General features: G+C 42.4%; 3 protein-coding genes and 1 long non-coding RNA gene across 4 annotated transcripts; 2 read left to right on the top strand and 2 right to left on the bottom strand.

Annotated features, from left to right (window-relative positions):
- Positions 1-11: 11 nt before the first annotated feature.
- LOC135334124 (transmembrane protein 131-like) lies at positions 12-7,855 on the top strand. Its single transcript, XM_064529183.1, has 10 exons — positions 12-267; positions 537-1,001; positions 1,264-1,439; positions 1,727-1,862; positions 2,224-2,656; positions 2,920-3,118; positions 3,452-3,826; positions 4,012-4,729; positions 5,020-7,172; positions 7,323-7,855. Exons 5-9 carry the CDS (start codon positions 2,461-2,463, stop codon positions 6,943-6,945), a joined length of 3,414 nt encoding a protein of 1,137 aa, XP_064385253.1. The 5' UTR covers positions 12-267; positions 537-1,001; positions 1,264-1,439; positions 1,727-1,862; positions 2,224-2,460; the 3' UTR covers positions 6,946-7,172; positions 7,323-7,855.
- A 1,170-nt stretch (positions 7,856-9,025) lies between these two features.
- LOC135334138 (uncharacterized) lies at positions 9,026-13,542 on the bottom strand. The gene is made up of 11 exons (XM_064529205.1): positions 13,451-13,542; positions 12,317-12,378; positions 12,202-12,260; positions 11,650-12,141; positions 11,486-11,598; positions 11,249-11,413; positions 10,925-11,140; positions 10,628-10,737; positions 10,369-10,571; positions 10,204-10,314; positions 9,026-9,451 (listed from the first exon to the last, which is right to left on the bottom strand). Exons 1-11 carry the CDS (start codon positions 13,520-13,522, stop codon positions 9,153-9,155), a joined length of 1,902 nt encoding a protein of 633 aa, XP_064385275.1. The 5' UTR covers positions 13,523-13,542; the 3' UTR covers positions 9,026-9,152.
- A 5-nt stretch (positions 13,543-13,547) lies between these two features.
- LOC135334158 (kinase D-interacting substrate of 220 kDa-like) lies at positions 13,548-18,230 on the bottom strand. The gene is made up of 6 exons (XM_064529231.1): positions 18,094-18,230; positions 17,086-17,184; positions 16,281-16,379; positions 15,757-15,855; positions 14,773-14,871; positions 13,548-14,344 (listed from the first exon to the last, which is right to left on the bottom strand). Exons 1-6 carry the CDS (start codon positions 18,187-18,189, stop codon positions 14,234-14,236), a joined length of 603 nt encoding a protein of 200 aa, XP_064385301.1. The 5' UTR covers positions 18,190-18,230; the 3' UTR covers positions 13,548-14,233.
- Positions 18,231-18,242: 12 nt separating this feature from the next.
- Positions 18,243-19,516, top strand: LOC135334170 (uncharacterized). Its single transcript, XR_010394207.1, has 4 exons — positions 18,243-18,384; positions 18,439-18,523; positions 18,653-18,739; positions 18,983-19,516. It is a non-coding gene; the product is annotated as an uncharacterized LOC135334170 (long non-coding RNA).
- The last annotated feature ends 3,636 nt before the right edge of the window (positions 19,517-23,152 follow it).

The following is a 23,152-nucleotide window of genomic DNA, read 5'->3' as shown; positions in this document are numbered from 1 at the left end:
CGTACCTCAACGAAATTTTCATTTGAAAGGTCTCTTTCTAAGCTTTCAGAAAATCATAAAATTGTTGACATTGGATCAACAATACTTAAGTTAATGGCTGTTGAAAGATGTACATCTACAATGTATATACAACATCATTGATAGTTGGTTAATTGGTTGCAGTACTTGTTGGAGAACAGTGACGAGGATTCTCTGGAGTTTGGAGTGCTCTCTCAGTCGGACACTGTCTCCAAGACCTTCACACTGCACAACATCAACCCTGTGCAAGTAAGTGCTCCTTGTTACAATAAGTCCTCTCAATGTAATGCTACTGTCATCTGCCTTAATTATGTACACTTGTACTTATACCGGTATGTACAAGTTGTTTGCACATATCCACAGCTGCTCGAACTGACTACATGTATTTATGATGTACATGAGCCACGTCATAATCCTTACAACGACTCTTAGTAGTGTTTCTGTTACACGTACATTTTGTACAGTGTTCGTACAAATTCATAATTATGGCCTGCTGATACGTTAGTTTGTCTCTGCAGATATCCATCATTTCCTACTCTGTGAGTGCCAATCTCCCGTTTACGAGTGTCCAACTGTCCTACGTACACCCCACCACTAATGGCACTCCCCACCCTCCCGCCCACTCCACACCCCCTCACACCCTCGAACCTGAACACAGCGCCCAATTCACCGTGACTGTGTCTAATCCAAACACCATCAGTACCTACAGCGGGGAAGTCATCGTCAGCACATCGTTCGATAAAGTTCTACACATTCCTGTTTATTTCAAGACGGCCGAGAGTAGATTGAAAGTGAGCCCTAGGGCAATTAGTTTCAAGGGGATTTTCCCCTACCTGAGGGCAAGGGTCGGATTGAGTGCACGGAATTTGTTTCATAAAGCTGTCGACGTGACCTCTGTGAACTCTGACCTTGATGACCCCCGGGTATACTTTGAAGAGGGTGTGGATGGTTTGCCACGACTGAGACCAACGGAAAAAGTTGAGGTGATTATAAATCGGAACCGTATTGTTACTGTGAACGTACTGTTACGGAACCTCTTTTTATAACAGACACCTTTGGGGAGCATGTTTTTGGTCAGTTAACGGAGCTGGCCTTTTATTGAGGGGGTTGCTTTGTATACAAACCGTTCATTGGGGACCCGTGTGCATGCTGTGTACACACTTAACACACACACTCACCACACACACACGCACACACACACACACACACACACACACACACACACACACACACACACACACACAGATTGGCTCTGTTGTGATTGACCCCCTACTGGGGGACACTGTATATCTGAAAAAGTCGGCCAGCTCCCTCGGGTTGTGGTCCTCTAACTCAGCCCCCCAGGACCCATCTCGAGAGCTACAGCTACTCACCACTCTGTGGGCCTCTTGGAGGGGCCTGGTGGACGATGGACGCACAGTGTAAGCCTCTCCTGACTTACAGTTCAATGTGTGTGTGTCCAGAAGAGCTACAATCATGCATATACAAATGTACAGCCCCAGTATATTTTTCGGTTTAGCATTTTAGAGCACTGGTTTTAGCTGCTTTAAATCAATTTCTATATGGATACTGTACGTAGGTACAATGTAAGTCAGGTGGCACTGATTGTTACAATTGCTCATAGCCAGCCTATAATTATTTTTATAAATGTACTTGTTGGGGATGCCATAAGCAAATGGTTCAACCTTTCTCTCTCTCTCTCTTGCAGTTTCAATGCCAGTATTGTAGTGAGCTCTGTTGGAGGTGGAGAGGTACGAGTGCCTGTAGATGTGAGTCTGACCTGGCCTAACCTGGTCAAGGAGAAGCTGGTCACACTGGAGCCAACCACAGTGGGAAACACATCAGTGAGTCAGGGTACCTAGTCTAACATGTATACACACGCTGCCTGGTCTTGTTACTTCACTCACAGTAACCTCCTCCAATATCTCCTCTTTTCCTCCACTTACTCCCTTTATTATTAGTCTAGAGCTGTCATGTCTTAGGCAGCAGAAGTGAGTGCATGGGCACTGTCACAGTATTTGATAGCATGTAATCTCACCCAAGGCTAGTACACTCCGTACACCACTGTACATTATATACAGTATGTAGTGATTAGTTGCCTACCACACTCATTGGTTTACTACCACACTCATTAGTTCCCTACCACACTCTTTAGTTACCTATCACACTCTTTAGTTACCTACCACACTCGTTCTTTTGCTATAGATTCACCGTCTCCGCATAACGAACCCGTCAGACGTGCCCCTACTGGTTCAGCCAGTTTTCCTCAGTTACTATACTCACCCGCAAACCATCATCGACTCTCTATTGGACCGATTCGACCCACGACTACGAAATCTCAACTTTTCTCATTTGTCAAATTCCTTCAGTTTTGTATCTAGTGCATCACCTGAGACAGCCCTGGCTACAACGTTACTGCCTCCACACAGCAAACTGTTTGAAATGGCGGTTGCTTTCAGCCCTAAAGTAGACCAGGAGTTGAATACGCTGCTTTTGTTGAGGAACAACTTGACTGTGTTTGATTACGTCATTGTGCAGGGGAGTGGGGTTCAGGGTTCATTTGCTATCGACAGTGTCCATCCCGGCACTGAACCTCTCATGTTTGAGTTCCCCAACTCTGTCATGGAGAACTGTCTAGGTAGGTCAAGCATGGACACACACACACACACACACACACACACACACACACACACACACACACACACACCCCCAGCTATTAGGCACCATTAGAGACTTAACATTTTCCGTAATTATTGTTCATTTTAAAATGTACGTATTATTTCCATGCCTCTCAATAAGTTATGTGTTGTGTGTTACATACAGACAGATGCTGTAACTACATTTACTGCTATAGCGTGCCTGTACACACACTCCTGACCCCCCCCCCACACACACACACAGCTGGTACTGTTGTGGACCCGCTAACAGACCCCCTCAAGCTCACCAAGACCTTTAGAATGCATAACTCTGGCTCCACCTCCATCACATTGCGTATCATTGGACTGGAGGGTGGCAGTTGTGAGGGGAGAGGCTTCGTTATCTCTAACTGTAACAAGGACATCACCATTAAACCAAACCGATCAAAGAAAATTGAAATAACGTAAGTCAGAATCCCTTCAGCGAATTCTATCAGTGTGTGTATCACAGTATAATTACATGTATATACCGTATAGCGGGTTATTTTCGTATGGTTGAAATTTTCGGATATTTCGTATTGAAGAGTATGATACGAAAATTAAAACTATGAAATTCTATCGCAATAGGTTCAACATCACTATCCTGAGCTGTACGAATATTTAAAATACAAACTATTTAAATGGGTAGAATTCATACGTAAATTTTCACCAACGAAAATTACCTGCTATACAGTATACTGATGTACAGTACGTATCTTGCAACAGTGTATTACAAATCTCATCATCCATACGTGCAGGTTCACTCCAGATTACACACTGACCCAAGTCTCCACCACTCTACGATTACAAACCTCCACTGGCAACGAGTTCCTCTACCCTCTACTAGCCATCCTCCCCCACCAACTATTAGCGGCGTGTATTGCCTTACAGCCTCGGCCCGAATGGGAGAAAACACTGGCCTGGTTGTCTGTACCGTTTTGGCTGCTTGTGATACTCTGCCTTGTAGCTACAGTATTCGTGCAGACCAAGTTCGGAATGAGGAGCAGTAGTTCTGTGTCCTATAAAACTGAGGCGAAAGCAACGAAAGGCTCCGGAGAAGTATTCGATTTGAAGAAGTTGTCAAAGTCTATGGATGTGCTGTCCAAGAAGGTCCAGGAATTAGGAGAGAAAAGGTCAGTGCAGAGTGCAGAGTTCGTTGTGTACATCCATATTTATACTTACGATTAGTTGCTTGTTTTTCTCTGTTTTTTACTCAATGAAGTATGCATCTATTTTGTATGAAGTAAAGTTTATTTGCTACCTACATTTAATTGTATATGGTTGTTCTTTTTTATCTGTGTTTTTCTCTTTCGTGCAGTTCTAACCAGAAGTCTGAGTCCACTGGTCAATCTATGAAAATTGAAGTAACTCGAGAGCCTCCTAAACCCTCTACCGATAAGAACACTCCCGTATCTAAACCTAAGCCTGAGCCGCTAGTAACCCCCACTACTGCTCAAGAAATACCCACTCTCAGACATCGTGTGGTACAAAACAAGATCGAGAGAAAACCATCATCACAGGAAACTATCACCTCATTGCAACCTGTTCCGTCTAGATCACACACGGCTGTTACTTCCACGCCGAAGGGAATGTCCCTCAAGATCCCCATTGCTCCTGTTATTGAGCCGAGTGTCATCTCCCCACCTAGAACAGGCACGGACAATCACACTGGAGCTAGAGAGCAGACCCAACCTTGTACTCCAACTACCGGTGCACCAGCGCAACTCTGCTCATCCCCTACCAAACTGAAGCGTAGCAGCGAGAAAACCATCCCCGAAAAAAGCGCGTCCAAAGGCGAGATCATTTCAAAAACACCCACGGAAACTAATCCGAGCTCTCTACCAGCGAATGTGAGAAAATCAAAAATCGTACGAAAATTGAAGCCTCTAAAGATAACGCCTGATAGTTCACCCCTCCCCCCGTCCGGACGGAAGGAGCTGGAGAGGAAGGTCTCGGAGAGTAGCATTGTTTCTAGCAACAGTGATTCGGCATCTACGGGTACCGACAAGTCGGAGGAAGTGAAAACACCTAGCCAGGTCAGTCTCTTAATTAGATAAATTAATATTGCACACACTGTATGTGTAAGCCATTATATATACGTATTATGTTTGAACACTAATAATTGTCATTGTAATTTGTATATTCTGTGTACTGTACATGTACATGTACATGCGTAAGCCGTTAATATTCCTATAATAATCGGAAATAATACACAAACGCTTGTCAGGTCTGTACTTGTTTTTTAAGTGACATGTACATGCATGTAAATACACCATTCCCCACATAATACTTGATTTACAGTTTATACTTCTATCTCTCTGTGTAGGTGGTAACTGTGGTAGCTGAAGTGAAGAAGCCTCCACCACCTGTCACCAAGGAGCCCAACACTGGCCAAACCATCCATCCTCCCGACACGCCCGAGAGTACAAAGGTCATGTCACCAAGAACAGAACTGATCGACAAAAAAGAACCGCCAATTAGTACCGTTCGAATGAAAGGAAAGAGGAAACCTCGACAACAGATCAAAAAAGAGGAGAAAGCTCGTAAAAAGGAGAGAGGGAGAGACAAAGAACGAGAGAAAGAAAAGAATACGGACAAAACAGACGCTAAGCAACTAGTTGGTTCATTTAAAGATTCCTCTTCGTCTAATTCCACTGAGCAACTTGACAACGACAGCACACCTCCTCTTGAAGATACGGTACAAACTGAAACTGAAACCAACGTGCAATGTGTCAAAACTACTGAGAATGAACTCAATAAACTATTAGAGACGACTATTATCGACGTATCCCCAAACAAGGGCAATGAAATACCGGTACTCGTGTCCCCAGCTGTTCCCAGTACTGCCATCAAGACTGGTCGTACAACTAAGACCACAAAACAAGAAACTAAAGAGACGTTCACTGACTCGTTTTCAAGAACACCAGATCAAGCCGCCACTTACGGTACTAAGAATATCAGTACTGGCAAAAAACCTTCCGAGAAAATTAAATCACCCGTTGTTGAGAAGATCACACAACTAGTTGAGGACAATCTTCTCGAACACCAGCTGAAATCAGATGAGAACGTTAGACAGCGGCCACAAACTCTGCATGTTGTACCTATCATAAGGAGCGAGTTGATTGAAGAACCTGTTATCGTAATTCCAATGGACTCTGATAGCTTGGTTGAAACGGATGGTGTGACACATACTCTACTCAGTGTGGACTCTGGTAAAGGCAGTTCTCAGAGTCTGCCCACTTCTCCTCACGAGCTGGCTGCTTCTTTACTCTCCAATAACTCGGCCATTATGCGTAGGAAGCAGAAGAGCGATCGTGACAAACCTGACGATGGACAGGAAGATGATGACTACCAACTCCCGGAACAAGACGAGCAAAGTGAAACTGAAATGACGAAACCAATTGAAGCACCACTGAGTCCACAGAAAGATGAATCTTCTCATAATTCAAGCGACAATGAGTTCAAGCCGCCTCTATCTACACTCTCCCTGAACGCAGAACCATTTTATCCATCTCCAACTTTTGCACCGAAATCTGGCCCAAGTCTACGAGCAGATCCGAGGAAATTTGGTCCCGACCACAACTCCCAGCCCAGAGGACCACCCCCTGGTTTACCACCAACTCCTGATGATGCCCACATGCGTCCCTACCCTGAGGGGTCGTACTTTAAGAGACCACATCCGTTACGAGGAGGCAAATCGATGACCCCCTCACCACCTTTACCGTATTTCCCCGAGGGATCGCATATGCCGTACAGTGACTATCCCTCACTTGAACACCACAATCCAATGGCAATGGACGAACCGTACAGTGGGCCTGAGGACTTCCCACCGATGCCTATGGGGCGTCATAGTCGAGAGCACTATCGTGGTCGCTCACCAATGATGGCACCAAAGAGCGGACATGGCAGACAACACATGCATCCGAATATGGAAGCGTATATGCATCACCTGTGCATGCAGAGAGCACGAGAGTACAGCTATCGTCCACAAGGACCGTGGGACCACCACCATCACTCACACAGGCTCCAAGTGCCACCCATGGAGGAGGGGGGAGTATATGACCAGCAGTATTTGAGAAAGAGACAATACATTATGAAACTTATTGAACGGGAAAGAGCTATTGCTGCTATGGAAAGAGATCAACCTAGTCCCCTGCCAAGTTTGGACCAGATGTTAGCCCCTCCTCTATTGGATCGAGAGGATGGGACAATCCAGACTTCAGCGAGCAGTCCCCGGAAGACCCTGACTTGATTCCCTATCGTCAAAGTAATCTATTGCCAGAGAGACCAAGAAGGAGCCGTACTTACAGCATGGAGAGTGATCTAGGAGGAGAGTTTGTGACTGATTTCCCTGCTGTCTCGGCCGTGGGTGCTCCGGGTCAACAGTTCTCGTCTCGCGGGGAGAAGGGCTCTGTCTCCAGCAAGAGTCTGGCACCAGGAAGGTCTAGGAGTGCTGGCTGGCCTGCTGGGGAGGGAAAGGTGAGACATTATTTTTTTTTTTTTTGTAGATTGTTTTATGACTGTACATTCCTTGTGGTATATATATGTGTGTGTGTATGTTTTAGCAGACGTACAGTATACACTGTGTATATTATTCTGATCATGATACTCCCTCTCTCTCCTCTGCAGAGCACCAGTCCTAACTGGGACAGCCCCAACATGTGGTCAACAGACACTGCTCCATTCTACAGTAATGACATCACCTCCGATATGAGCCCCCTACCTATCAACAGTGGCACCACCGACCCAACCTCACCCTCCGAGGACACCACACTCTCAACCACCACCTATGACCTCTTTGAGAACCAAAGTATCTGGAGCCTGAGCAACGCTGATAGTTCAACACTTCTTTCCTGGGCCCAACAGAAATCTGAACCCCCACTAAGCAAGACTGAGTAAAGCCCCCTCTGACCTACTGCAACGATTTGGACTATGAATTTTGGATAACGATTTCAACTTAACCTCATTTCAATTGAGTTGTCTGCTATTAGCTCTAGTATCAGCATTTTAGCGAGTGATTATCTAGCCAGCTATCTAGTTTATTATTGTTATCGTGTATAGCTACTAGTAGATCGTTCAGTTGTCATTTTGAGAGCTGTATGTGTTTAGTAGCTAGCTGATGACATTATTGTGTCTTGGCATTATGAATTAACCATTAACAACTTGTGACCTGCTGGGTAATGTATACTCACATGCATGCAATGAGAATGCAGACACTCTAAGAGAGTATGTGGTTGTGATGAAAGAATGTAAACAAACCCGAGCAAACCACATTAGAGAATAGCCATGGACGTTGATCATGAGGAAGATTGTTTCCAGAGAGCAGAACCAGAGACTGGAACTCACCCACTGAACAGTGAAGCAAGTAGGACACTATATTCTAGTTTCAAGTCCACCTTGATTAAAGAGCAAGAAGAATGGCAGATAAACTTTGTTAACGAAATCAAGGACACTCTGATCCACCTCGAAGACATCAAGTAATTGTGCAGCCATTCAGTACAAAGCTGTGTTCGATGTGGATCCCCCAACATTTAATATGACACGATTCAGTGATCACAAGAGAGACAGCGATCGATGGACATCCAACCCAATCACCAGGGCTACAAGATATGCTTGAGGTGATTGCTAACGGCAACGGTTTTGGAAAAGGAACTCACGTGTCTGTGTTTTTACACTTCATGAGAGGAGAGTTTGACGATTATCTAAAAAATGGCCATTTCGTGGGATTATTTCATTGCGACTGCTAGATCAGCACGGACAGAACCACAGAAATGGGGTTCAGTGATGTATGACGATAACGTGGTTGAGAGTGTATGCACGAGAGTGAGAGATGGGGAAGTGGGGAAAGGAGAGTGGGGTTACATTACATTCATTCCTCACACAGAACTGGAACCATACCTGCATGAAGACACGCTGGTGTTCCAGATCTATGAAGTCGAGTTGCATTGATTGATTGAGGTGTATGTTTGTGTGTGTGTGTGAACAGTTTATAGTGAAGCTGCATTGAGAGTAAGGTAGCTAGCTAGTTATAGTTTGTTTGTTTGCTCCTTTTTTTTTTAGTATATCTTGTTATGAATGATACTTCTAGAAACACGTAAATTACATGTACGTTATACATGTGCAGTTCCATATCAAAACAGCTTGTTTTAGTTCAGCTGACTTTTCTCTAATTATACTACTAGCTTAAAAATTGCTTCAGGGGGTATAAGCTTACAATTGGATTGCGGTATACATATCGGGGATGATATAGCTTATAATTGCAATGAGGCGGTACATATATAGTATACAGCTGTAATTTTGGACCCATGCAGATGAATAGACTCCAACCAAAATTTTGTTATTAATTAACGATGTAAATTCAAAGCACAAAAAAGCTAAAGTTTGTTGAGTAAAGATTGTAAAAATAGTAAAAGAAGTAAAACTAAAGCAAAAGCATGCACAACACAATCTCATGCATAATCATGTCTTTGACAAACTATCTAATTGTGTGACCAAGTCAGTGTGTAGTGGGTTGAGTCTGAGAGTGGAGACAAACTCGTGGTACTTGTGGGGGTGGTGTTTGACCACACCCAGCAGGGCAGTGTACAGTCTGGTGGCCTTCTCTCTCTTGGTCTCATTCAACTCGTTGGTTTTCTCAAGAATAGATAAAGTGATGAGCCCAGCTGACAGGAGGTGGAGGGCCAAGGCCTTCGGGTCCTCAGAGAGTGACTGGACTATCTTCTCACTGCAGCTCACCAGCACACTGTAGCCAGCGTTACCTGCAAGAGAGAGGAAATGGTTAGAGCATGATACGCCCACACACTGGAGACCTAAGTACATGATGTGAACCATATGTACAATCAAAACTAAAAAACATTTGCAATGTGAACGTTGCTAGGATTGCCAGGAAAAGAAAAGCGCGAAAAAGCGAAGAAACAAGAAATTCGGCGAGTGCATAACTCGAAAGGAATATGGCACCTAGCTATTGCGCTAGCTTCTTTCAGGAGGTCATAACTTAACTACATCAAAACTAAAAGATGCATTTTGTAGCTCTACATATATTGGCTATAAGTTTTGGGAGGAAAAAAAACAGCAAATTCGACAATACGTGAATATTAGCTTATTTTAATCTCAGGGGATATTAGGGAGGCTTTTGCCACCCTCCTTTTGGTTTGCCCCCTCTTTGAATTTAAAATTCAAACACGGTATCCTACTGTAACTGCCATGTTATGGAAGCTGAAAGAAACGGAGGGAGGGGGGTTCCTGTTGAGCAGCAGAATCATTGATCTAAAATCAAAACATAATACCGTATAGAGGGTATACATGTTCGTGGTTGTCATGGATTAAGCATGTACTGCGAATTTAATCGTATGCATGCATGCTGCAAATAGGCTGCTATTCCACGAAAATCAAATCCACGAAAACCATAATTTCTAAAGGCATTTCCGCAAAAATGTATACCCTCGAAATATATACCCGCTATACGGTAGGTATAGATACCGATACACAGACTCTGACAATGTACACTCACCGCTGACTCCACTGAGTGTGTGCATGTCCCTGAGTAGACGGTCCACAGCTCTCAACAGATTAGCTCCATTCTCCACCAGGTCAATAAGAGCAGCTGTCTCCTCTGACTGGTCTGTACCATTGAGAATGAGAGCTAACACTTAATATCATAAACACACGTTCTCACCTAGACAGTATCTGAGTTTGACCCTGGCCACATGACAAAGCTGGTGAGATAAAATCTCCATCTTAGAGAGACTGGCTCCCATGTTCTCACTGATGCTCTGTACTGTGCACTCCTGGACAACCCTCCTGGTCACTACAAGGACAGCCTTTATCTCTGTCCGTATGGAGTCAGTGTGGGCTGTCAGCTCACTCAGAGAAGATGACCTGAGGTGGGACATATTGTGAATACAGCACTACCATTAAAATAGTAGACATCTCACTGAAGTGCAGCTGTCATTTTCTCCATTAGTGACAGTACAGTATCCACAGTAGAGCCAAGCTGTGAGGTGGTCATCTCACCAACTGTTCTCCTCAGTACTTCAGTGGCTTCCTACAATCACATGCATGCATTGTAGATTGTACACACACGTAAGCACAGTAAGGACGTAGGTCTTGGGTATCAAGTATGCAACATACTGTACAGAGCCATAATACACACATACAGTATACAGAACATTGGGTTGATGGACTATCTAAAATTCATATATTGGCTTTACTATAGAGGTTGAGTGAGACACCTTGAGTTGTTTAGTGTCCACTGATCTCTGAGGAGTGAGCAGTGCCATGTCCACACTGACTGGCTTGTCAAAGCCGCACAGTGAGAGAGTGCATGTGGTGCAGGAGGCAGCTCCTTGCTCGGGGAAGAACCGACACACTATCCTGGGTGGATAGTACTGAAGCTCCTCTGGCAAGAACTGACCAATCACTGGCAGGTCCACTTCTTCTTGGGAAATCTGAAAACGTGGGGAGAAAAAAGGGGATCGCTTTTTAACGAGAAAAATGTGAAAATTCACTTACAATACAAGGTTTTGCCTGTGGCTATAATTATTGAAAACACTCACCGTTCTCTGGTCAGGCACACTCCTCCAGGCTGGGTCACAGACTAGCTCCAGTACTGCATCGACTTTGACAAAACAAAGAGGTTGTTTGATTGTCATATCAGCAGGGCTACTTGACAAGTGTGGATACTCTCGGGGAATGACGTCAACCTCAAACCTCCGCAAGAACTGTGATGGGGAAAGAGTAATTTACGTATTGTGCTCAACGAATCACAAAACTTTACTCTGCAATGTACGTACATCGAGAAACAAACGGTTAAAGTAGCTGACAATGACAAGAGCCATTCTGTCCCCAGTTGTGTGTGGAGGAGACCGGTAGACTCTGACAGTGTAGAGGTTACTGTCAGCTTTGCCTGTACATGTTGTTGTTGAAATGGAAGTCATTCACACTTCCAAATACTCACCTTTTATTCTTCTCTGACCAATTTTAAAGAAGTTCTTCAGTCGTGTGCCCAGCGTCAGTCTCCCAGTGTTCCCTCCAGGAGTGAACTTTGACCTTCCCTCTGATACCTGGTACTCATAGACACTATGAGAACCAGATCTCTTGGGAGACGAGTCAGCTTGGAGAAAGAGGAGGTCATCAGCTTCTTGTTGGGTGGACACTCGTACATGATGCTCCATGCTCAGGGTCACCTCTCCGTTTAGACCTTCACCAGAGATCAAGTAGGACGGACTGGCAGATTGAATGCCCTCAGGCATCATAAACACATCCCTAGGGGCAAGGCTGGGTTGGACTTTAATGCCCACAGAGGTCCCTGCTGGGACAGCATTAGCTGGAACAGTCACTTCAACTCCATTATCAAAGTCAGCGTGGCCACCACTGGAGGTGAACTCCTTCTCTTGAGGTTCACCATAAAAAGTGACATCAGGGTGTGCGGAGGTTTGGTGCAGGGGATCTACACAGGAGGTAAAACACACAGAACCATGTGCTGGATACAGCAAAAGCACACACTTACATCCAGGTGGCGTGGAGAGGGTTTCCCCTGCTGCCTTGTTCTGGTAGACTGGCTTCTTCCTAAAGTTGACTCACATTCATAAAGCTAGTGACTCAACTGTGCAATGGTCACTCACGTTTCTGTGTCAGTGGCAACGGTCCAGTTCTTAGGGAGGACTGGAACATGCTGCGAGCATGACTGAGTGTGTGTGTGTGTGTGTGTGTTTGAGGCCTCAAAATAAAATTATAAGAAAATAATAAATAATAACTTTTGGGTGGAATTGTGTCCACTGCTCATATTACTAGCTCAAACGGGATGCTCACTTAATTTACTTTTAACATCTGATGCTAATTAAGTCTATTTACGACAAGGATTTACCAGAAACAAACAAAAAAAAAACAAAAAAAATTAGACAGCACAAAACCATACAGATATAGAAAAAGCAAACAGATGCTCGGCCTTGAGAGCCGAGAATGATGGGTTAAAGAGTCTTTAACGGTGCACCAACCCTCCCCATTCATCTGTTGCAATTGCATTCAGAACTAAATAATGATTGTAAGCTATTCACTTGGGGCCATGCTGATTGTAAGCTATATTCACATTTGAGGTAATGCTGACATAAAGTATAGAACTTATCTTAGACTTGATATTGGCTGCTGTAATACTTCAACTTAGCTTAATTGTGTCAACTAAATCTGACCTTGAGGGAGGCTTAATTTATAAGGCCTAGGAACAGGCCTGTATTGTCTGGGCCAGGTTTTGTGGTGGTAGTATCTGATTATATAATGGGGATGGGTCTATGTGGTTTTTCTATAGGTAAGCATAAAACAATCATTAACCTCTAATTTTGGTTCTTAGAAATTAGCACAAGGCATTAGTTAAAATAAATAGATAGTAGTGTGTGTGTGTGTGTGTGTGTGTGTGTGTGTGTGTGTGTGTGTGTGTGTATGTGTGTGTGTGTGTGTGTGGGGGGGGCACATGTAATGGTAAGTATGCTTGTTTGGGTGTGTTAAATTAGAAACTGTAGTTTGCACTCCATACATGCAGGGGTTTAGTCCACTAATTAAATAGAAACATAAGAGCTGATTAGTGAAACTATATCTTATATGGTGAAAGGAAAACACATTGTTTTTGTGTTTTTGATGAATGTTACAGTATTTGTAATTCAGGAACAACAAACTCTTAAACTAAAACACTTATGATCAATGCAGAGGAGGCTAATTGTACCTCCTCTGTGATCAGTGTGTGCATTATTGAGGTATGGACTCACATGTGATTCAGTAGCTTCCTCCAACAGCTTTATTACTGAAGGGTTAGAGTGAGGTGATCTCTTGGCCTTCATCAGAGCAGTCTTTCCATTCTGTGATGATGATCATATGAAGGGATGAGACGTACATTGTAAGAGGTAAAGTGGTCTAATGCGTATGACATGTACTTTGCTGACAGAGCGATACTGGCATGGTAATAGCACATTAAGAGTTATCTGTTTAGGTACAAATGACAGCTCTGTTCAGTCATTAACTACTGTAAGAAGTATAGGTACATGTAAAGCTGTTTGTTAAGTATACTAAATTATTTTCCTGTTTCCTAAGCAGCAAGTAACAGGAGCTAGCCTAGAGTTTGAGTAGTGTATATGGACTAGGATCACAGCAATGTCAGCAAAGAAGACTGGAGTGTTAGAAGTATGTTCTGGGGCTAGGATAAGCAAAGAAGCAACAACCACAATCATATCTAGGCTTTCTACATGTACTTTTAAATTAGTGACCCTGTTCCATTGTTCCTGGTACGGGATCACTTTAGCTGTAAATACGTACCTCGAAATAAAGGCCAGGTGTAGCTAGCTAGCCGTGTAAGTCCAAGCTTACGAAGCTTTAACATCAAAATCTGAAAACTAATAACTTGTGTGAAGGCTATCCATGCTGTAAACACAGTGCTATGGAATCCAGGGGAGTAGACTGTGTCACACACAAACAAACAGACCAGACGACTACTATACCCGCTAGCCACGGCACGGCCTCGGGTAATGTCCAGCATGTTGCCTATAGACATAGTATCAGATACTCACCTTGTTAGCCAGGTCCACCACGGCTCCTGAGGAGAGCAGCTCTTTAACACAGTCAGTGTGCCCTTTACTGGCTGCCCAATAGAGTGGAGTCCACCCATTCTACAAGAGTGAGAGCATACGGTAACTTTTGAGAACACATCTGTGCGATAGACCATAAATAAAGTAAGGAAAGGGATTGGCAAAGAGCAAAAATGCAACTATCCAATGATGTGCTATGTTATTAAACTGTACAACCTTTTTAAGTGCTACGTACGTATCATAATTATTCATTTGTGTACAACATACCCAAGAAAACGTATGTAGCCCACAAATAAGTAAGATAAGCGTAAAATTATGTAGCCCAGTTCGTCAACTTAGACACAAATAATTAAGCAAGATAAGCGTAAAAATTATAAGCAAAACGTAACAATTAAAATACTGGCAATGTGCATAATTGTAAGTACATGCGCAAATATTTCATTTACCAAAATAATGATGAAAATTAATGGTCACAAACATGCTGCCTATAAACACAATCAGATACTCACCTTGTCAGCCAGGTCCACCACGGCTCCTGAGGAGAGCAGCTGTCTAACACTGTCAGTGTGACCTTCCCTAGCTGCCTTCATAAGTGGAGTCCGCCCATCCTACAAGAGTGAGAGCATAATAATAACTTCTGACAATACATCTGTGTGATAGATCATAGTTACACTTATTTTTGGAATTTACCATTTGCCCCAAACTGAGTGTGCAGTGAGCGTAGTTTACAGCGCCTAAATCAACTTTTATAACCCCCAAAACATTATGGTGGCGCTTAAGCGCACAGCTATTCTAGTGTTGAGTGCAATCTTTCAGTATGCAGTGGACCAACTGTACGGTTTGATTTTTCGTCTCTGTATTTAACAGCAGCTCTACAAATCAAATGCATGTGCATAATAAAAGAAAAGCCGACTGCTTTGAGCCTGACATCACAAATAATTACGTCTTTTAATTACAGCAACCGTTGGAGGACTTAAATAATGGAATTCAGTCAGAGTTGGTGCTGTAATTACAAATAAAGTAAATAAAGAGGATTGGCATTATTTACTATAATAGAGTGGTTGCATCTGACATCATCCACCCACGCACGAAAGTACAAACACTAACTCTAGCCTTTCAGCAAGCTAGCTCGTACAACAACCAAAATCATATCTAGGCTTTCTACATGTACTTTTAAATTAGTGACCCTGTTCCATTGTTCCTGGTACGGGATCACTTTAGCTGTAAATACGTACCTCGAAATAAAGGCCAGGTGTAGCTAGCTAGCCGTGTAAGTCCAAGCTTACGAAGCTTTAACATCAAAATCTGAAAACTAATAACTTGTGTGAAGGCTATCCATGCTGTAAACACAGTGCTATGGAATCCAGGGGAGTAGACTGTGTCACACACAAAACACAAACAAACAGACCAGACGACTACTATACCCGCTAGCCGCGGCACGGCCTCGGGTAATGTCCAGCATGTTGCCTATAGACATAGTATCAGATACTCACATTGTTAGCCAGGTCCACCGCGGCTCCTGAGGAGAGCAGCTGTCTAACACAATCAGTGTGCCCTTTACAGGCTGCCCAATAGAGTGGAGTGCACCTATCCTACAAGAGTGAGAGCATACGGTAACTTTTGAGAACACATCTGTGCGATAGACCATAAATAAAGTAAAGGAAAGGGATTGGCAAAGAGCAAAAATGCAACTATCCAATGATGTGCTATGTTATTAAACTGTACAACCTTTTTAAGTGCTACGTACGTATCATAATTATTCATTTGTGTACAACATACCCAAGAAAACGTATGTAGCCCACAAATAAGTAAGATAAGCGTAAAATTATGTAGCCCAGTTCGTCAACTTAGACACAAATAATTAAGCAAGATAAGCGTAAAAATTATAAGCAAAACGTAACAATTAAAATACTGGCAATGTGCATAATTGTAAGTACATGCGCAAGTATTTCATTTACCAAATGATGAAAATTAATGGTCACAAACATGCTGCCTATAAACACTATCAGATACTCACCTCGTCAGCCAGGTCCACCACGGCTCCTGAGGAGAGCAGCTGTCTAACACTGTCTGTGTGACCTTCACTGGCTGCCATTATGAGTGGAGTCCACCCACGCTACAAGAGTGAGAGCATAATAATAACTTTTAACAACACATCTGTGTGATAGATCATAGTTACACTTATTTTTTGAATTTACCATTTGCTCTAAACTGAGTGTGCAGTGAGCGTAGTTTACAGCGCCCAAATCAACTTTTATAACCTCAAAAATATTATGGTGGCGCTAAGCGCACAGCTATTCTAGTGTTGAGTGCAATCTTTCAGTATGCATTGGACCAACTGTACAGTTAGATTTTTCGTCTCTGTATTTTACAGCAGCTCTACAAATCAAATGCATGTGCATAATAAAAGAAAAGCCGACTGCCTTGAGCCTGACATCACAAATAATCACGTTTTCTAATTACAGCAACCTTGGAGGACTTAAGTAATGGAATTCAGTCAGAGTTGATGCTGTAATTACAAATAAAGTAAATATAGAGGATTGGCTATTAATAGGTCGCATCTGACATCATCCACCCACGCACGAAAGTACAAACACTAACTCTAACCTTTCAGCAAGCTAGCTCGTAGTTGAGCGATGGCAGATTAAATCCACACACAAACCAAAGTAATAGTCCCACCCAATTCAATTCGATGGAATTCTTGTCAACAGTTATTCGATCAGCATAGAAGTGAGTTTAAGGCAATGTCCATGTATAATTATAATTCCTAAATGATTAATAATGACTCCTATAAACACATCAGTTTAGTATCAGATACTCACCTTGTCAGCGAGGTCCACCACAGCTCCTGAGGAGAGCAGCTGTCTAATACAGTCAGTGTGACTATACTTGGCTGCCATCATGAGTGGAGTCCACCCATTCTACAAGAGTGAGAGCATACAGTAACTTTTGAGAACACATCTGTGCGATAGACCATAAATAAAGTAAAGGAAAGGGATTTGCAAAGAGCAAAAATGCAACTATCCAATGATGTGCTATGTTATCAACTTCATTAATTTTCAGCCTCCATTTAGAAATTTAAGCACCCAAAACAATCATATTTTATAGTGACTGTACAATATAATTAACAAGAACATTAATTTATGCAGCATCAACTTAGATATAAATAAGCAAGATAAGCGTAAAATTATAGACAAAACACTGATAATAAGGGTTCGAATTGAAAATGCCGGTAATGTCTATATATGTGTATGTAACCTAGCTACAAGAGCGAGAGTATAATATTATTGACAACACATCTGTGTGATAGAGGGGATTGGAATTATTTAATAGAGTGGTTGCATTTAACGTCATCCACCAGTGCACGTATGAAAGTACATAACACTAACTCTAACCTTTCTAGCTTATAGGTGGATCTACTGTGTGATTTTTATTCTCTGTAGGAAGCTGCTTCCCGATAGTCAGGAGTGCTGATCAAAAGCATGCACATAACAATGGTACATAACAATGGTATAGGCCAAGTAAAGGTGACTTGCCTTGTTATGCCTTTTATAAGCCATAAAAATTATTACAGCAACTGCTGGCGTTAATTTAGGACCTAAAATTACGTTCAGTCTGAGTCGTAGCTGAGTTGGCGCTGTACTAGGGTACAGTTGAACGGCCAAGACCAGGAAGTTCAATGTAAATGCCGTACATTTATTTAAGTATGCATTATGTATTGAATACATCATTGGTTGAGTTTGTCGGATTGGGTAGGTATTAAATTTATAGCACGACAGCAAAAATAAACTTTCACAGCTTCAGCTCTACATACCCACAAACCAGCTTACCCAATTATTCACACTGTTGACATCCTCTCCCCTCCTGATGGCATCTCGCAAAGCTCTCAAGTCACCAGCCCAGACAGCACTGTGTACGTCGGCCATTATTATCAGGTAGCAGATACGCCCCTTTGTTGTTTGTTTGCCCTCACAAGATCGAGACCACGCCTTTCTACTGCCCACAGTAGAATGGGTGTAGTCTCCATACAATATAGAAGAGCTGATTGTAGACTGATTGGCTAGTACTATAGTAGTTCCATACAAGAAGATTCAAGGAAGCTATGGTGTATTTATCAGGAGGTAAGTGTGAGTGTGATATTAGCTGACACACACTCCATACTCTACTGTGTGCAGGTAAAGTCCTTGAGAACAGGTCATGGCTGAGTGTGGACGGTATCGTTGACTTGTTCTGGGCTGTCATTAACTTCTTTGTCTTGTTGTAAGTTACACACACCCTGATCATGCCAGTGTGTTTCAACCCTCCCCTGCTCTCTAGTGTCTCTTATACTGTTTTGTTTTGTATTGTGTCCAATTTTAGTATTTATTATTCCTACCTTTGTGTGTGCAGTGCTGATCAAGGGAGACGTATTGGTCGTGTTGGTAAGGGTGCTGGTGGTGGTGCTGGACCTCCCCCCATGGGCGGTGGATGAGGAAGGTGTGTGGGTGGTGTGTGTGTGTGTGTGGGCGGTGGATGAGGAAGGTATTGTGTGGGTGTGTGTGGTGGGTGGGTGGTGTGTTTTATGATAGGAAGTTGATACACGTGTTTAATACGATATCCTTTTTTATAGTGTACATTGACCGCACACAAACTTGTACTGTACTGCATGCAAGTACTGTATGTTTCAGCAGACCTACATTGTACAACTGTGTGTGTTATCTGATCATGATCTCTCTGCAGAGCACTAGCCCTAACTGGGACAGCCCCAACATGTGGTCAACAGACACTGCTCCATTCTACAGTAATGACATCACCTCCAATATGAGCCCCCTACCTATCAGCAGTGGCACCACCGACCCAACCTCACCCTCCGAGGACACCACACTCTCAGCCACCACCTATGACCTCTTTGAGAACCAAAAGTATCTGGAGCTTGAGCAACGCTGATAGTTCAACACTTCTTTCCTGGGCCCAACAGATATCTGAACCCCCACTAAGCAAGACTGAGTAAAGCCCCCCTCTGACCTCTGCAACGATTTGGACTATGAATTTTGGATAACGATTTCAACTTAACCTCATTTCAATTGAGTTGTCTGCTATTAGCTCTAGTATCAGCATTTTAGCGAGTGATTATCTAGCCAGCTATCTAGTTTATTATTGTTATCGTGTAGCTACTAGTAGATCGTTCAGTTGTCATTTTGAGAGCTGTATGTGTTTAGTAGCTAGCTGATGACATTATTGTGTCTTGGCATTATATGAATTAACCATTAACAATTATGACCTGCCGGGTAATGTATACTTATACATGCATACCGTAATCGTTCTAATTATAGAACCAGTAAAAAATAATTATTTTTCTAAAAACAATGTACGTGATTTTATATGGTAGTATAATTATAGGCGTTATAAAAGAGGGCGTCCTAACCGAGGCTGGTGCTATAATAGAATGATAACGGTACATACAAGGAATGTAGACAGAATATTAATACATGAGGTGATATAAGGTATAAACAATATACACAGCCAACAATCCGTGCATGGCATGGGGATATATAATTATAACCATCATAATAATTAAATACGTTACTGATACTGCACATAATTATATACAAATTATGTATCAAGACATTCACAAATTATAATACAAGCAAACCGATTCATAAATAACAGGCACAAAACAAATAATGCTAAAATAACAATAATTATAATCAAGTGTACAGTTCATTGTTCCTTCTCTAGGCAATGTTTAAACACTTTACTAGCAATTTCGTCTCTTCTCATATTTTGGAGTACTTTAAGGCGAGCGGATTACACACCCTAGCTTGCTATCACCAGGGAACTCACTGTTTCTAGGAGGGCTTATACTAGACATACACACTGGTCTGAAATCAAAGAGACAGAATATTCCACAGAACATGCAGAACTATTAATGTAGCTTACTGTTGGTTCTTGAGGTACGCACACACACACTGGTCTGAAATCAAAGAGATAGAGTATTCCACAGCGCATGTAGAACTATTAATGGAGCTTACTGTTGGTTCTTGAGGTACGCACACACACTGGTCTGAAATCAAGAGACAGAATATTCCACAGCACATGCAGAACTATTAATGGAGCTTACTGTTGGTTCTTGAGGTACGCACACACACTGGTCTGAAATCAAAGAGACAGAATATTGCACAGCACATGCAGAACTATTAATGTAGCTTACTGTTGGTTCTTGAGGTACGCACACACACTGGTCTGAAATCAAAGAGACAGAATATTCCACAGCACATGTAGAACTATTAATGTAGCTTACTGTAGGTTCTTGAGGTACGCACACACACTGGTCTGAAATCAAAGAGACAGAATATTCCACAGCACATGTAGAACTATTAATGGAGCTTACTGTTGGTTCTTGAGGTACGCACACACACAGGTCTGAAATCAAAGAGACAGAGTATTCCACAGCGCATGTAGAACTATTAATGGAGCTTACTGTTGGTTCTTGAGGTACGCACACACACTGGTCTGAAATCAAAGAGACAGAATATTCCACAGCACATGCAGAACTATTAATGGAGCTTACTGTTGGTTCTTGAGGTACGCACACACACTGGTCTCAAATCAAAGAGACAGAATATTCCACCGCACATGCAGAACTATTAATGTAGCTTACTGTTGGTTCGCACACACACTGGTCTGAAATCAAAGAGACAGAATATTCCACAGCACATGTAGAACTATTAATGGAGCTTACTGTTGGTTCTAGGTACGCACACACACTGGTCTGAAATCAAAGAGACAGAATATTTCACAGCACATGAAGAACTATTAACGGAGCTTACTGTTGGTTCTTGAGGTACACACACACACAGGTCTGAAATCAAGGAGACAGAGTATTCCACAGCGCATGTAGAACTATTATTGGAGCTTACTGTTGGTTCTTGAGGTACGCACACACACTGGTCTGAAATCAAAGAGACAGAATATTCCACAGCACATGCAGAACTATTAATGGATCTTACTGTTGGTTCTTGAGGTACGCACACACACTGGTCTAAAATCAAAGAGACAGAATATTCCACCGCACATGCAGAACTATTAATGTAGCTTACTGTTGGTTCTTGAGGTACGCACACACACTGGTCTGAAATCAAAGAGACAGAATATTCCACAGCACATGTAAAACTATTAATGTAGCTTACTGTAGGTTCTTGAGGTACGCACACACACTGGTCTGAAATCAAAGAGACAGAATATTCCACAGCACATGTAGAACTATTAATGGAGCTTACTGTTGGTTCTTGAGGTACGCACACACACAGGTCTGAAATCTAAGAGACAGAGTATTCCACAGCGCATGTAGAACTATTAATGGAGCTTACTGTTGGTTCTTGAGGTACGCACACACACTGGTCTGAAATCAAAGAGACAGAATATTCCACAGCACATGCAGAACTATTAATGGAGCTTACTGTTGGTTCTTGAGGTACGCACACACACTGGTCTCAAATCAAAGAGACAGAATATTCCACCGCACATGCAGAACTATTAATGTAGCTTACTGTTGGTTCGCACACACACTGGTCTGAAATCAAAGAGACAGAATATTCCACAGCACATGTAGAACTATTAATGGAGCTTACTGTTGGTTCTAGGTACGCACACACACTGGTCTGAAATCAAAGAGACAGAATATTTCACAGCACATGAAGAACTATTAACGGAGCTTACTGTTGGTTCTTGAGGTACACACACACACAGGTCTGAAATCAAGGAGACAGAGTATTCCACAGCGCATGTAGAACTATTAATGGAGCTTACTGTTGGTTCTTGAGGTACGCACACACACTGGTCTGAAATCAAAGAGACAGAATATTCCACAGCACATGCAGAACTATTAATGGAGCTTACTGTTGGTTCTTGAGGTACGCACACACACTGGTCTAAAATCAAAGAGACAGAATATTCCACCGCACATGCAGAACTATTAATGTAGCTTACTGTTGGTTCTTGAGGTACGCACACACACTGGTCTGAAATCAAAGAGACAGAATATTCCACAGCACATGTAAAACTATTAATGTAGCTTACTGTAGGTTCTTGAGGTACGCACACACACTGGTCTGAAATCAAAGAGACAGAATATTCCATAGCACATGTAGAACTATTAATGGAGCTTACTAGTAGTTGGTTCTTGAGGTACGCACATACACTGATCTGAAATCAAAGAGACAAAATATTTCACAGCACATGAAGAACTATTAATGGAGCTTACTGTTAGTTCTTGAGGTACGCACACACACTGGTCTGAAATCAAAGAGACAGAATATTCCACAGCACATGCAGAACTATTAATGTAGCTTACTGTTGGTACGCACACACACTGGTCTGAAATCAAAGAGACAGAATATTCCACAGCACATGCAGAACTATTAATGTAGCTTACTGTTGGTTCTTGAGGTACGCACACACACACAGGTCTGAAATCAAAGAGACAGAATATTCCACAGCACATGTAGAACTATTAATGTAGCTTACTGTTGGTTCTTGAGGTACGCACACACACTGGTCTGAAATCAAAGAAACAAAGTATTCCACAGCACATGTAGAACTATTAATGTAGCTTACTGTTGGTTCTTGAGGTACGCATACACACTGTTCTGAAATCAAAAAGAGACAGAATATTCCACAGCACATGTAGAACTATTAATGGAGCTTACTGTTGGTTCTTGAGGTACGCACACACACTGGTCTGAAATCAAGAGGTTACAAAGTACACAATGGAGCTTACTGTTAGTTCTTGAGGTACGCACACACACGACTGAAATTAAGAGGTTACAAAGTACACAATGGAGCTTACTATTGGTTCTTGAGTTACACACACACACAGGTCTGAAATCAAGAGGTTACAAAGTACACAAT

Source organism: Halichondria panicea, chromosome 3 (genome assembly GCF_963675165.1).
Source record: "Halichondria panicea chromosome 3, odHalPani1.1, whole genome shotgun sequence".
Classification (NCBI taxonomy): domain Eukaryota; kingdom Metazoa; phylum Porifera; class Demospongiae; order Suberitida; family Halichondriidae; genus Halichondria; species Halichondria panicea.
This window is presented reverse-complemented; position numbering and strand designations above follow the sequence as displayed.